Source organism: Aspergillus versicolor (assembly GCF_001890125.1).
Source record: "Aspergillus versicolor CBS 583.65 unplaced genomic scaffold ASPVEscaffold_4, whole genome shotgun sequence".
NCBI classification, from domain to species: domain Eukaryota; kingdom Fungi; phylum Ascomycota; class Eurotiomycetes; order Eurotiales; family Aspergillaceae; genus Aspergillus; species Aspergillus versicolor.
In genome coordinates, this window is record NW_024467527.1 from 855,452 (window position 1) to 869,054 (window position 13,603).

Below are 13,603 nucleotides of genomic sequence, written 5' to 3' on the forward strand. Positions count from 1 at the left end.
TTCATCAATTAGCTCAGCAATCAGCCAGCAATCGGCCAGCAATCAATCGGCCACTCCACTGGCAGCGGTCAGCCCATCTGGGGCCGCTCCGGGGCCGTCTGGGGCCACTTGAAACGGAAAGGGGCTTGAGGTCATAACAATGGCTGATGTTATCGAGTCGGGAGGCCAACCGTGCGCTATTTACAACCGGGAGCCCTAGCGATGCGGGGGGATCGGCCAGATACTGCACCCAGTACCCCGGAGTATGCCCGAAATGACTTCACTTCTCATCTAGGAACCTTCCTGCCGATTTCCTATTCTAGTCCGTGAGGCAGGATCTTACCCCTGACGACTGGCGTCATTCCAGAAGGACACCCCAGCCTCCATCCGCAGGATCCCGTACATCGAGCTACTGTCCAAGCACTCTCCAGCATAATCTCGCGCAGATTGCATGTTGCCATGCGCGATTTCCACCCCGGGCAGCCTAGCGTTGACCCCCTTTGCCAGAGATAATGCATGCTCGGCGTCCTTGATAGCCAATGACACTCCAAACCCAGGCCGCGTACCTAACGGTGGTGCGTAGATGCCGCTTGTCAATCTGTATGCACGCATTTCCTTTTTAGCTTCTCGATCGTCCCGCGGGAAACCCCCGGCATGCAGCCCTTGCCATCAGGATGATGGTGGTCTCACCTGTTCGAATAACCCCCGGCAATGGGCCCAAATGACTCGGTTATGAGTTCTTCCATTGCACTGGTCCCAACTCCCGTTTGCTCTGCAAAGACCTGCGCTTCGCCGACTGCCTCCATCATGTTTAGCGTGATAATATTCCTGTCTCGTCAGCCTAGCCCAAGCAAAAGTCCCTGTTCAATAACTAGGTACTCACCCGCCGATCTTCAACAACGAGGCGTTCTTCGCTTCCGGCCCACACTCGATAACCTTTCTCCCCATTACCCCCTCGATATACCGGCATATATCGACTGCAGGCGGTCTCGGCCCCCCGATAGCAAAGACAAGGCACCCCGATGCCGCTACGGCGGGTCCACCGAAAACTGGGGCCGATAAGAAGACAGCCCCAAGTGCAGATAGGGTCTTAGATACGTGCTCAGTCGTATCTGGGTGGACCGTTGAGCAATCGATAAATATCTTCTTATCAAGTGGGGTGTCTGATTTGGTTATGGTGTCGACTGATTGTGTGACGACTTTGTCGTTTGCCAGCTGGCCCACGGTGTTAGTGCTGTTTGTTATCGAGACCCATTATGTTATAGATGTACTCACCATGGTAAATATGATGTCGCATTTTTCAACAAGATCCGACAGACTTGTTGCTGCGACTGCGCCGAGCTCGTCCAAGGGCCCGCCGGCAGATATCGTCCGGTTGTAGTATGTCAGGCTGGGCTCCTGCGTGTTGAACAGGTATCGCTGCAGATTCATGGCCATGGGAAGACCCATTGAACCTAGGCCGTACTTCACTTCACATTAGCAGTCATCGACTCACTGTCGCATCTCAACCTACCCAGCCGATATGTGGTGTTGTCACCCGTTTGAAAAGCATTGTGCGATGTGACTCAAGACAAACCGACAGCGGCCGTGGAATCGCATTTTGTAGCTACTTGCAAGAACTGGGACCAAAGAGCTCATATTCTGGTTATGTCGGAACCAGGTCCCGTATTTTCTGGATAGCAGCGGGGGACAGACCCCGCAGTGCCTCCGACTTGATGGCGGGGCATCGGCCAGCCGTCCGAGGGGCGTTCTGTATAATAGGCCATATTCCGGTAGAAAGTGTGCTACAATCGATCAAACCATCTCAAATTACCCCTCAAGTCTTCTTTCTTCTTTTTCGCAATTAAAATGACCTCTCTTCCTCACGTCCCCCCAGCCGGCGTCTGGGTCCCCGCCGTCACAGCCTTCGACCACAAGACCGACACTCTCGACCTCGAAGCCCACAAGAAGTACTGCGCGTACTTGTCCCGCTGCCTCACGGGTCTCGTCATTCTCGGCACAAACGCAGAGGCATTCCTCCTCACGCGCGATGAGCGCGCCCTCGCCATCCGCGCCGCCCGCGAGGCCGTCGGCCCCAACTACCCCATCATGGCTGGTGTCGGCGCACACTCTACAAAGCAAGTCCTCGAACTCGCCAATGACGCCGCCGAGGCTGGAGCAAACTACCTCCTTGTCCTTCCCCCGGCCTACTTCGGGAAGGCGACGACGCCCGCGGTCGTCAAGCGCTTCTTTGCAGACATCGCAAACAAGTCGCCCCTGCCGGTGGTCGTGTATAACTTCCCCGGGGTGACGAACGGGGTGGATATCGACTCGGAGACAATTACTGATATTGTACGGTCGTCCGCTGCGGCATCTCCAACGGGCAAGAGCAACGTGGTTGGTGTGAAGCTCACCTGTGCGCAAGTCGCAAAGATCACCCGCTTAACAGCCACTTTCAGCCCAGAGGAATTTGCTGTATTTGGCGGACAGTCAGACTTTATCATCGGTGGTCTGGCGTCTGGTTCTGCTGGGTGCATTGCCGCGTTCGCAAATGTCGTCCCCAAGACTATAATGCAGATCTACCGACTATACAAGGCAGGGAAGGTGGACGAGGCGCTGGCGCTGCACCGGAAGGCTGCGTTGGCTGAGTCCCCGTGCAAGAGCGGGATTGCATCTACCAAGTACGCTGCTGCGATTGTTTCGGCTTCTAGGGCTGGGATCGCAGATGCAGAGGACAAGTTTAGGCCGAGAACTCCATACGAGCCGGCAGGCGACGCTGCCAAGGCAAATGTGCAGAAGGTCATGGCTGAAATCATAGCTATTGAGGATAGCCTGTAGAAGTATATCATCAAATCGTTATAGAAATTAGAAATCAAGTGGCTTTTGCGAAGTCTGAACCTCCGAGTATAGTCACCAGATCTGGTTTTCTGTAACTGCATGCGCCACCCAGTCTACATCGCCTGTGTCGATCGATTCCGCTACAGCCATGATCTCGGCTGTTGTTAGCCCGTCATTGAGACTCGGCAGATCAGGAACCCGGTATGCCGGAGGCAACGGCGATGTTAGTTCAACCTGGTGTAATTTTCTCTGGTCTTCTGGTGTTATTCGATCTGGGGTCAGCTGGTACAGCAAGTTGCTTAACTGTTCAAGCTCGGACTTTCGTAATTGTGCGATGAGATTTCCGCGGGAAATCATATCATCCAGTATCATGTAGCTCTTGTGTAGCCAAGGCCTCCGACTCTCCAACAGAGAAGAATCAATTGCCGGAGCTAGTAAGAGTACTACGCTGGAGACAATGGTGGACTCGAGGTCGAATGGGAGGAAGCTATCTATAAACTTGTCAGTACAGCTCTTGTTAACTCGGTAGGGCTACTCACCCAGCAGGCTTTGTTCAAGTAGGCAACTCAGTATGTTGAGCTGGTGTTGTGCAGAGTCAACGCATACTTGTACCAATCTAAGCACGTTCGCCGACGAATTCAGTGCCTCGAGACAAGCGTCGGCGGACTGAAAGCGCATTTTCAAGAAGCACAATAACAACGGTCGTGTGGCTAAAACAATACACTGCTTTCTATTAGCGTACTCCACCGGAATTAATGCGAGACATACCTGGTGGTAGAGTAAATGCAAATGCGCTGCCATCCTGGACACGCCACTTATCGTCGGTTTATCCAGTTGCAGGTCAAACGACCTTTGCAGATCAGCAGCCAGGTCTGTCGTGCTGGCTAGTGCCGCCTTCGTTCGCACGAGGAACTTTCTATTCAATCGTCCATCCATTCCGTATACAGCTAAAGCAATTAGACTCTGTGAGGATACCCTGGCTGAGAACTTACTGCTATTGATCTCCGCGATAATCTGACACATGCGGATTTGCATGCTGAGAGCAACTACTTTCTGAGGTGACCCAGGGAAGGCGGGGAGTTGGTGGTAGATCTGATTGTCTTGGATTGACTGGGGCAGGCCCATTAAAGAGGTCATTTGCCGGTCCAGGACGTAAATTGTCCACCATATTTTGCGGCATCTCTGCACAGTTCCTTCTCCTAGCTGGTTTACCGGCATATCGGTGTGCATACCCTGGGCCAGGGCAATCCTCATAGCTTGGCCAATCTATACTGTTAGTAATCCTATGAGCATTGAGGGATAAATACATACAAAATTGTGTGCCGAGTTACGATGATCCAATGACTGCAGGTACAACGCCACGCAGCATAGAACCTCGCATGCAATAGTGGAGTCTCTGGAGAGGTGCGTTGAGTCCGGAAGCAGCTGTAGGGCTCTCGTAAAGAACTCGCAGCCCGGCGGGCGAGTATCCCGATTTCGCTGAACAATAAGTGCCTTTCCAAGGGCGATTATGACCAGGTAGTGGATATACCATAGCCCATCTAGGGACATCTGTTGTTGGGGGTCTTCGTAAAAGGAATACAGCCCACCCATAAATGTTCCCTCATCGAAAAGGTGGTATAATTGTCCGGCATGGAACTTGACGGCGTTGATAAGGTAAATCGAGTAATCGAGCGTGGGAACTATAGGGGCATCTTGATAAACCGTTGTCCTCGTGCCATCCCATCCCAGATCATATGTGGTGCCGTCAAATATCAGGCTATCTGTTAAAAGAGGCGAATGATATATATGTTCATGCGTCATGCTTAAGATCTTTCGGGCAAAGGACCAGTTTGATGAGGTCCCCAAGTAAACTTCCATATCGGTAAGCATGTTTCAATCAAATAGAGCCGTCGACGAGGACAACTTACATGTTTGGCCCGTCGCGGCGGTTGAGAATGCCGAAGGACCAGTCGACAATGGATTCGTTAGCTCTGCCCCTTCCATGTTTTGGGTAAACCGAACATCGCCAACGTGGTCATCGTCGGGAACTGCAAGAGGTCAGATCTACGCCAAGAAGGTGTGGAAGCGCCCTACCATCTTCAGGCCTAGCCCTATCTTGGTCCACGAAGCTGCGTGGACTGGATAGCTCATCTTCATCTTTCTCTAACAGTGCTATTCTTCGCTGGAGATCGTCGATGAATCTAGCGAGGGTTAGGGCCATGCACGGGCACAGCACAGCGAGATACTACACACCCCCGAGTAACAAGCACTTTCTGATCCCGATCGTCGAAGACACACGTCAGCTTGCGTTTGTGACATGTGTTGCAGGGTTGTAGCCCTGAGCACTTTATCTTCTGCTTGCGGCACCGTTGACAACTGCAGAATAACTCGGTCAGTAAACAGTTTAGCAGACGGTATTATAGCGGACGTACGCATTTGTTGAGCGCTTTCTAACTCCATTCTCTTTGTGAGGCATATCCATAGTGATAGTGATTCGCGTGGTTTGATAGTAAATCATGCAAGTAGTAGAAGACGCAGCAACATTGACATTCGACATTGTGTGGCAAAACGGACTCCCTCCGAAATGCGGGGAGGCGAGCCAAACGTTGGTGGTGGGGACTGGAGGCTGCCATGGACGTCCGCGAGTCCTGCTATTCTGGCATCTTATCAATGGCAGGGAAAGTTTGCCTTGAACAGGTATCTGCTGGAGACTAATCTCCTGCAACCCACGTCTTCGATGCATCTGTGATTGGAGGTCGTGGAGTTCAACCATCGGAGGCCTTCCCGGTCGCTGATATAGAACACCGGCTACCCTCCCGATGTGCCATCAAGACGACGATCCGCTTCCCCAGAGTTCACTCCGGTGTGTCCAGCTCCCCATTTCCAGCTGGTATTCGCCTCCACAGTCAGCGGGAAATCCTAGATCCCTCGCAATTGCTCCAGTTCCCCGCAGTGCTGAGTACACAGCCGGCAGTGCCAGTCGACCGCCCGTGGCGAAGGGTGAGAAAGGACTCCGATATCGTCGGGAACACTGCGATTAAAACTGGTATCAGCCATACTGCAAACACACTTCGTATAAATCTTACACTTCGGTCTCTGCTCCGATGTCTCGACGGAATGAATGTTTCAGAGCAGGCAAGCTGTCGACTCGACTCGAGGTGTGAATAGGAACCTGTAACCGATTGAGTCTAGCGTTATATTGATGCCTCGGGCATCAACTAAGTATGAGTACAGTTGTGCACAAGCCAGTATAATGGTTTCAGCAATGTAACAGGTTCCCGAGTCCTTGACATGGCACTCCCTTTAAAGTTCGTTCTTGTTTTTATACTTTGAAACCAACCCGAATCAACTCGAAGTAACAGGTTATTATATAAAGAAATGGCCCTCAATGGAAACCTACACAAAGGATACAACAGATATATAAGCCTAAAATAATACGCACAAGCAGACGTTTCCTACAGCGAATTCTATTTTCAACTTGCCATGCTATCGCATCATATATCAACAGCATGCCCGATATTCAAATCAGCAGCGCCAAGCTCGGCCAACACATCCGAGTGTGGATTCTAGTACTTGGTTCTCCAGGGTCCGAAGACACCATCTACTACTACGTCTTCGAAAGCGATATCAGCGCGCATGGATACGAAAAATACGTTGACAGGGGGACCCTTCATTCCAACTCTCACGTTCTGATCAAGGTACTAAACCTCTCTAGGATCGCCTCTGTTCCCGAGTCCAAGAAAGCCGCTGTCCTCAACTGCGCAGATGCTGCTATAGAATCCAGCAGAAACGACCGTACCCCATTGCGGCATTGGCCAACGAGTTTCTCTCGGTATCTCCAGGAGGCAGGCTTAGCTGATGTTCGGCTAGATGGCCTTCGCGCCATTGAGGACAAGAGTACCTCGGGATTTGTGTGGGCCCAGCTGGAGCGCATATTCGGGGCCTACGCTGCGTAGTTGGCATGTAGTTTTGTATTCTGTGTCTTGTCAGATTAATGGCATACAGTAAGACTAAGTTATGTGTTTAAACCTACAATGTAGCGAGGTATTAGATATTCTACTAAGTCTGCAAAATATAGGACAATTGTGGCGATGAGCCCCGTCTTTACTATCCATATAAATATCGCGGCTACACCTAAACAACCTCCAACCGGAATATACATTTTATTTATTTGTTTTACTTGTTTCCTGTTTGTTTTATTTTAATTCGCTTTATTCTATTATTTTCTCTTTTATCACAAAGGACAGGATCCCGTCCATGGATCCTTCCTTCCTATTCACCTTAAGCGAGATAGTCGCACCTTCCTAATCCATCCATATATCGTCAGTTCAGGTTCGTGACAGCCTAGTAGGACTTGATATTTACCCAGGCTGCAATCATACCATGGAACGGAACCCTCCGCCACATCGCAAGCTGGCCATCGTAAACTGATATATCTTTGATCTTATCTGATCTCCGGACTGCAGATCTACCACGTGGTAGGTCAGCCTACGGAGTATGGGTGGCCTGGTACGGAGTAACTTGACCCCTCCCCGGGACCGGATAGGTTTATGAGATACGTCAGGTTGACTATAAACCAGTCCATTGCTCTACGTCTAGGAAGTGCCATTATAGAGGGTATACCTAGGGAAATTCAAGGCACTAGGAGGGTACGTGGGCAAAACAAAATGAAAATGAAATGTTTAATATGGTCATAATGCTATAACTAGTCATAACACCAACTGTACATGCATAGCGGGTATGAGTTCACCGCCCAATGGGATATATCAAAGAAATGTTAAAGTATTTACAGCTTGGCAAGCATCTTGTTGCCCTTGGACAGAAGAACGGCGGCGTCGTCAACGAGCTCATCAACGATAGCCTTGGCGGACTTCTTCTCGTTGACCACAGCAGCGACCTTGCCCATCAGATATGGGCGGGCGTTCTCGAGATATTCATCATCAACATCATCGGGGATGTTCTCCATGTCGTGCTCAACAGGGATGATACCCTTGGAAGTAAGCTGCTTGATTTCCTCGGCACGGTTGTTCTCCCAGTTGAGGATGTACTCGTTCTTGCGCACACGCAGGGGACGACCCTAGGAAAGTTAGATTCATCCGGCTTCAAAATACAAACGGGTGGGAGCTTACAGTGAAAATGATGGTGCGGATGTTGTCCTCAAAGCCAGAAGTGCGGACGGCCTCCTGGTGAGCCTTGGGGGCACCAGCCTCCTCGGCAAGAATGAAACGGGTGCCGACCCAGACGCCAGAAGCACCAAGCATAAGAGCAGCAGCAAGCGAGTTACCGTTGAACAGACCACCAGCAGCAACAACCTGGACGGGCTTCTTAGTGAAGGGGCTGATCTTGCCTTCACAGATCTTGGCAACAGTGGGAATGAGAACTGTCGTGGGAACGTCACCAGTGTGACCACCACCCTCACCACCCTGGGCGCAGATGATGTCGGCACCGATATCAATGGCCTTTTGCGCGTGCTTGGGGTGACCAATCATGTTCATGTATAGGATTCCGTGCTGGTGAAGCTTGTCGACAACGGCCTTGGGGGGAACACCGACAGCGGAAACGAAGAGACTGGCACCGCTCTCGATGATGATATCGACGAGCTCGTTCAGCTTTCCCTTTGTGTAATCGTAGCTAATCGCGGTGTTCCGTTAGCAACTGCACTATACATCCGGCGATCCCGCTGGAGGCACATAGGGCTTACTTTGTCTTGCGCGCGCTTCCACCGACTTGAGGAAGCAGAAGGTCGACACCGAAGGGGGCGTTCTTGTCCTTCAGGTAGCTCTTGAGCTCGGCAACCTGGTCACGCAGCATCTCAGGGGTGTATCCAACACCTCCGATGACACCGAGACCACCAGCGTTAGTGACAGCCGCGGCCAACTTGGGCCCGGCAGCCACGTTCATACCTGCCAGCAGGACGGGGTGGTTGATCTTGAGCAGATCAGTGAGGGTAGTCTGGATTTTCTCTACAAGACAGCGTCAGCATTGTAGGTCCACACCGTCACATCGGCGGATCACATGGTGCAAGTAAGACGGAGACACCTACGAGGGGAAGCCATGATGAGGTAGATATGGGTATAAAAATTATTTAGTTCTGGGAGGGAGAGAGAAAGAGTCCGTGAAATGTATGAAGATGGGAGTAAGTGTCAAAGTGACAGGTGGAAGAGACCTGAAGAACAATTATAGAGCAGGGGCGCTCGGGCAACCGAGGCGGAGTCGCAGTTTGAAAGAAAAGCCTCGGTTGCATCGTCACTGAATGTGCTGAATATGGGGTAATCAAGTCACGTGCGCCTGCAGACTGCCGAGCTGGGCGGGGTCCGGCAGTCGTCTGATCGTTATGCTGCCTGAACTTCTAGGTGTCAATTAATTTATTTTCACGTGACTCGCGGGCCTTTTTTTTTTGATAGCATGACGTTATCCACAAGCCGCTTTCATTCACTAATTGCTGTTAAAACGACAAGCTGTGAGAGAATGAAGGTTGTACCAGCGGGGATATGGCGACTCTACGCTAGTCCTCAGCACCCAGCCCTTCGATTTTGCCGACAGCGCCCTCCAAGAGCATTTGGCTCCCACGTGTCATATGCAAGGCCATACGGGATCTGGCATAAGAGGTGAATTTCTAACAGCCATTGTATGCATGATATACTTCTAACCCTAATAGAGAATCTAAATTTGGTATGAGATGCTGTCTGGCTGCCTCTGAGCCGTCCAATGTCTCCGTTTATCTTGTCGTAGTGCCAGTCTCGAGGCATAAGCTAACGTCCATTTAGAACTTTCACGCTGTAGTACAGACTGTCGGCGCTCATTCTCGAAAGCTGATACAGCCGTTTGTAGAAATGGGATACCCAACATCTCGTCAACTATCCGGCAGTTCTCCAATGGTCGATCGAACTCGTTCAAGTCCACAATGGATGCCATCAAACCGTCGCATACAGCATTCATTGCTCTGGGCAGCAACGTCGGTGACCGCGTCGAGATGATCGAGAAGGCATGCCTGGAAATGGACAGAGCCAATATCAAAGTCCGGAGAACGAGTTCGCTGTTCGAGACAGCTCCGATGTACTATCTCGACCAGGGACCATTCATGAACGGCGTTTGCGAGGTGCGTCCATATTCCCGCAGATCGTCTATGCCTGTGCTAACCTCATTACAGGTAGAGACAACATTGGAGCCCCTGGAGCTGCTCGACACCCTGCAATCGATTGAAATTGGGCTGGGCAGGAATAAACTGGTCGACAAAGGCCCTCGGTCAATTGATCTAGATATTCTCCTCTACGACCAACATGTCGTCTCCCATGAACGCCTCAATATCCCTCACAAGCTGATGTTGGAACGAGACTTTGTTCTCCGGCCCCTCAGCCAGTGAGTCTCCAATTCAACCTCCATCGACAAGCGAACTAACGCTCATATAACAGACTCATTCCTCACGAGATCCCTCCCCTCCCGGGCCACAAAACAAGCTACCTCTCTCACCTCAAGACCCTCCCGCCACCAAACCCACCACCCATCGCAACAACCTACATCTCCCCCCAATTTCCACCCCTCCATGCAAACAACCCCAGCCGACGGACGCACATAATGGCCATCCTCAACCTCACCCCAGACTCCTTCTCAGACGGCGGCAAACACCCACCAACCAACCCAGAAACCCTAACAGCCACAGTCCGCAACTTCATCGCCTCCGGCGCCACAATCATCGACATCGGCGGCGAAAGTACCCGCCCAGGCTCAACCCCCGTCGGCGTCGACGAAGAACTCCGCCGCATCATCCCGGCCATCAAACACATCCGCACCTCCATCCCCGAAGCCACCAACGTCGCCATCAGCGTCGACACCTACCGCGCACGCGTAGCCGAGGAGGCCCTCGCCGCAGGCGCGGACATCATCAACGATGTCTCCGCCGGTACGCTCGATCCGGAAATGCTCCCCACCGTCGGACGGGCCGGCAAGGCCATAATCCTCATGCATATGCGCGGCTCGCCGTCTACGATGACGAGCTTGACGTCTTACCCTAACGGCGTGGTACCCGATGTGTCCACGGAACTCATTGCGCGGGTTGCAGCTGCCGAGGCGGCGGGGATCCGGCGGTGGCGGATTATCCTGGACCCTGGCTTGGGCTTTGCGAAGAACCAGCCTGAGGATCTTGCTATTCTTAGGGACTTGGAGACGTTCCGGACTGGTGTGGAGGGGCTGGAGTATTTCCCCTGGTTGATGGGGCCTTCGAGGAAGAGGTTCATTGGGAAGTTGACCGGGGTGGAGAAGGCGAGTGAACGGGGCTGGGGCACTGCCGCCACGGTCACGGCTAGTGTTGCAGGCGGTGCGGATATTGTACGCGTGCATGATGTTAAGGAGATGTGGCAAGTTGCTAGAGTTGCGGATGCGATATATAGGGGTGTTGCATAGGTGAGATGGCGGTTGGAAGAGGCCGGTAGTATAAAATGTAAATTCTAGCATTTTTGTATAACTAAGAACTAAAGATGTTATCTTCAACAGATGTACAGGAACTCGAATGAGAATACCAGAGACCAATCAATGGATCATCAAAGAGACTCAAATATTTCGTACTAGTTTGTGAGTAGAAGCAACAATCGACGAGAGGGGACCTCAAGACTGCTCCAGCGTCAGAGGGTTTAGTCAGATGGTGAAGTCGGACTGCCATTTTCTGCACGCCGAATGGACTATGAGGAGCTACCAAATGAGAAGGGAAATATAACGCCATCGAGAAAACACAAGCTGGCTAACGCGTTCGTCAGGCTGCGGATATCATCATAGAATATAAACTCATGAACTCATTTAGCTGTTGAGGTAGCTGCGTATAGCACCTGCATATTATGTCAACAGGGGCCAGTGGAGATATAATAGAAACGTGAGAACTCGCCTTGCAGCTTGGTAGCACCATCGCCCATGAGTTGCGTCAAGTTCTCGAGGTCGTCGCCAGCAGTGATGCCGAATCTACGGACAAAGTCCTTTGCGGCAGTCTCAAGGTCGCCGTAGCCGTCATCGATAGGAGGATAGTCATCTTCGGGTCGACCGAAGTACGAGTTGCTGGAAATAGACTGAGCACCGTCAAATTGACGAAGGCGCTCCTTTGCTTCTGACTGTGCATTCGAGTCGAATCTATCACGGCCGAAGAACTCGTCAGATGAAATACCCTTCTGAGCACCGAACTTGGTCTTGGTCTGTCGGATTTCTTCCTCTGCAGGATTTATTAGCTATGCACAGGGTATGTAAAGTGTGTTAGGACGTACCATCTTCAGCGGATCGCGGAGAACCAACGGCACCAAAGCCGAGCTTCTTCGGCGCAGGAGCAGCAGGCTTCGCGCCGGCGGTTTGGCCGAAGCCAAGTCGTCCCACGCCCATCCCAAGACGCTCTACATCGCTAGAATTCCGATCATGGGAGGATCTCGGGGCAGGGCTGATCGGAGTTGGTGAAACAATAGCGGTGGCTCCCGTAGTTGGTGCCTTGGCCTTGGCCTCAGCTTCTTCCGCTTCAGCATCGTAACCCAGCTTCTCAATACGCTCCGCTTCCTCCTTGGCCTTTCTCTCCGCTTCGTCAAAGTCGATCAGCTCCGCGCCACCGACCTTCTTTGCACCGAGCTTGGGCGCCTTCTTGGCTCCAAGGACACTGCCCTTCTTCGCAGTGGCGGCGCCGGTAGTCTTTCGAACAGAGGCACTCGCTCGGATCGCAGTTGGCGCCGGTGCGGCAGATGATTCCTTATCAGATCCCGAAAGCGGTGACTTCGAGCGCGAGCCATTGGCGCCAGCATTGAGGAACGGAGATGCAGTGCGGCTCACAACGGGCGGGGTGCCGGTACGAGAAGGGGGGTTGCTGGGTCGCTTGATCGCCGGCTTATCCCAGGAAGAAAAGAAATCGTCGTCCCCATCGCCCGCGGGTGTGCTGGAGCCATTCGACGCCGCACCGGCCGGGACATCTGTAATCACAACCTCTTCGGGGTAACTATGAGACAATAATGGTAAGCATCCCCCTCGAACAAATTAGGGGGGTGGTGGTAACGGATTCACTAACTCTTTAGCGTCCAAAGCAGCCCGTCTCTTCAATTCTTCCTTGTACTTGACGGCGGCGTTGGAGGTGTATTTGACCTTCACGTCCTTGCTAGCGAGAGCGGCGGACCCTCCGTTCGACTGGAAGTATTTCGTAGCGGACTCGTTTCCGCCAACCTTCATAACTCGGAGCTGTTCCCATTGCCATTCTACCACCGCACAGGTTAGCGTTGAGGGCAAGCATAATTTCGACATAAAGGGTAGTGCGTACGGTCGAGGTTTGTGGAACGAACGAACGAGATGTGAACGCCGAGATTACGGTGGTTCGCCGAGCAGTCAAGACATAGGTAGATTCCGAATGGAACGGACGACCAGGTGGGATTCTTTGAGCCGCAGTCGAAACATATCTGTGCATTCCAAGAGACACAGGGTCAGTCTGGCAGGTTGCGGTAAATAGAGGGGTCTCGGCGCACCTTGTTTGCGGGCTTTAACTTGAGTTTCTCAAAGATTTTTTGAGACTCCGCCTTGGTGGCACTCATTGCGATGGTAAGGCAAGGCCAACAATTGAAAAGAAGCAACAAAGGGAAGGTGAGCGAAGAAGAGTGCGTAGGGAACTGGGAAGGAAACCTGGAGGAATCCCAATCAAGCCGGGAGGGCGAACGTGGTCGGAAACGGTCTGGCGCCCAGCTGTAATTTGCAACATATTATACGCCGCCACTCAGGAGCGTTGCCGACAACAAAGCAGAAGCCCTTTCCCCAATTGCTTGGTATATTGTGAGATTATTTAGTGAGAACTAGGTGATACAGTATATACGCCTTCTTAACT

The 13,603-nt window shown here is 52.0% G+C and overlaps 6 protein-coding genes across 6 annotated transcripts; 2 read left to right on the forward strand and 4 right to left on the reverse strand.

Annotated features, from left to right (window-relative positions):
* Positions 1 to 127: 127 nt before the first annotated feature.
* On the reverse strand, positions 128 to 1,679 carry ASPVEDRAFT_627348 (NAD(P)-dependent oxidoreductase). Its single transcript, XM_040815635.1, has 5 exons — positions 1,493 to 1,679; positions 1,255 to 1,443; positions 863 to 1,194; positions 670 to 807; positions 128 to 577 (listed from the first exon to the last, which is right to left on the reverse strand). Exons 1-5 carry the CDS (start codon positions 1,529 to 1,531, stop codon positions 319 to 321), a joined length of 957 nt encoding a protein of 318 aa, XP_040667088.1. The 5' UTR covers positions 1,532 to 1,679; the 3' UTR covers positions 128 to 318.
* A 36-nt stretch (positions 1,680 to 1,715) lies between these two features.
* ASPVEDRAFT_40882 (dihydrodipicolinate synthase family protein) lies at positions 1,716 to 2,845 on the forward strand. The gene has a single exon (XM_040812230.1). The coding sequence runs from the start codon at positions 1,828 to 1,830 to the stop codon at positions 2,794 to 2,796; it is 969 nt and encodes a 322-aa protein (XP_040667089.1). The 5' UTR covers positions 1,716 to 1,827; the 3' UTR covers positions 2,797 to 2,845.
* A 23-nt stretch (positions 2,846 to 2,868) lies between these two features.
* ASPVEDRAFT_82852 (Zn(II)2Cys6 transcription factor) lies at positions 2,869 to 5,335 on the reverse strand (the record flags this gene model as incomplete). Its single annotated transcript, XM_040817269.1, has 9 exons — positions 2,869 to 3,287; positions 3,336 to 3,519; positions 3,565 to 3,743; positions 3,789 to 4,062; positions 4,108 to 4,649; positions 4,707 to 4,826; positions 4,873 to 4,979; positions 5,032 to 5,154; positions 5,211 to 5,335. 9 exons carry the CDS (start codon positions 5,333 to 5,335, stop codon positions 2,869 to 2,871), a joined length of 2,073 nt encoding a protein of 690 aa, XP_040667090.1.
* A 2,099-nt stretch (positions 5,336 to 7,434) lies between these two features.
* On the reverse strand, positions 7,435 to 8,996 carry ASPVEDRAFT_40883 (nitronate monooxygenase). Its single transcript, XM_040812231.1, has 4 exons — positions 8,822 to 8,996; positions 8,480 to 8,741; positions 7,908 to 8,409; positions 7,435 to 7,855 (listed from the first exon to the last, which is right to left on the reverse strand). The coding sequence occupies exons 1-4, from the start codon at positions 8,832 to 8,834 to the stop codon at positions 7,565 to 7,567; spliced, it is 1,068 nt and encodes a 355-aa protein (XP_040667091.1). The 5' UTR covers positions 8,835 to 8,996; the 3' UTR covers positions 7,435 to 7,564.
* A 686-nt stretch (positions 8,997 to 9,682) lies between these two features.
* On the forward strand, positions 9,683 to 11,178 carry ASPVEDRAFT_131153 (folic acid synthesis protein; the record flags this gene model as incomplete). The annotated part of the gene is made up of 3 exons (XM_040806788.1): positions 9,683 to 9,877; positions 9,929 to 10,137; positions 10,191 to 11,178. The coding sequence occupies 3 exons, from the start codon at positions 9,683 to 9,685 to the stop codon at positions 11,176 to 11,178; spliced, it is 1,392 nt and encodes a 463-aa protein (XP_040667092.1).
* A 334-nt stretch (positions 11,179 to 11,512) lies between these two features.
* On the reverse strand, positions 11,513 to 13,424 carry ASPVEDRAFT_150160 (ADP-ribosylation factor GTPase-activating protein). The gene is made up of 5 exons (XM_040808229.1): positions 13,251 to 13,424; positions 13,049 to 13,184; positions 12,803 to 12,986; positions 12,024 to 12,733; positions 11,513 to 11,971 (listed from the first exon to the last, which is right to left on the reverse strand). Exons 1-5 carry the CDS (start codon positions 13,314 to 13,316, stop codon positions 11,610 to 11,612), a joined length of 1,458 nt encoding a protein of 485 aa, XP_040667093.1. The 5' UTR covers positions 13,317 to 13,424; the 3' UTR covers positions 11,513 to 11,609.
* Positions 13,425 to 13,603: the final 179 nt, after the last annotated feature.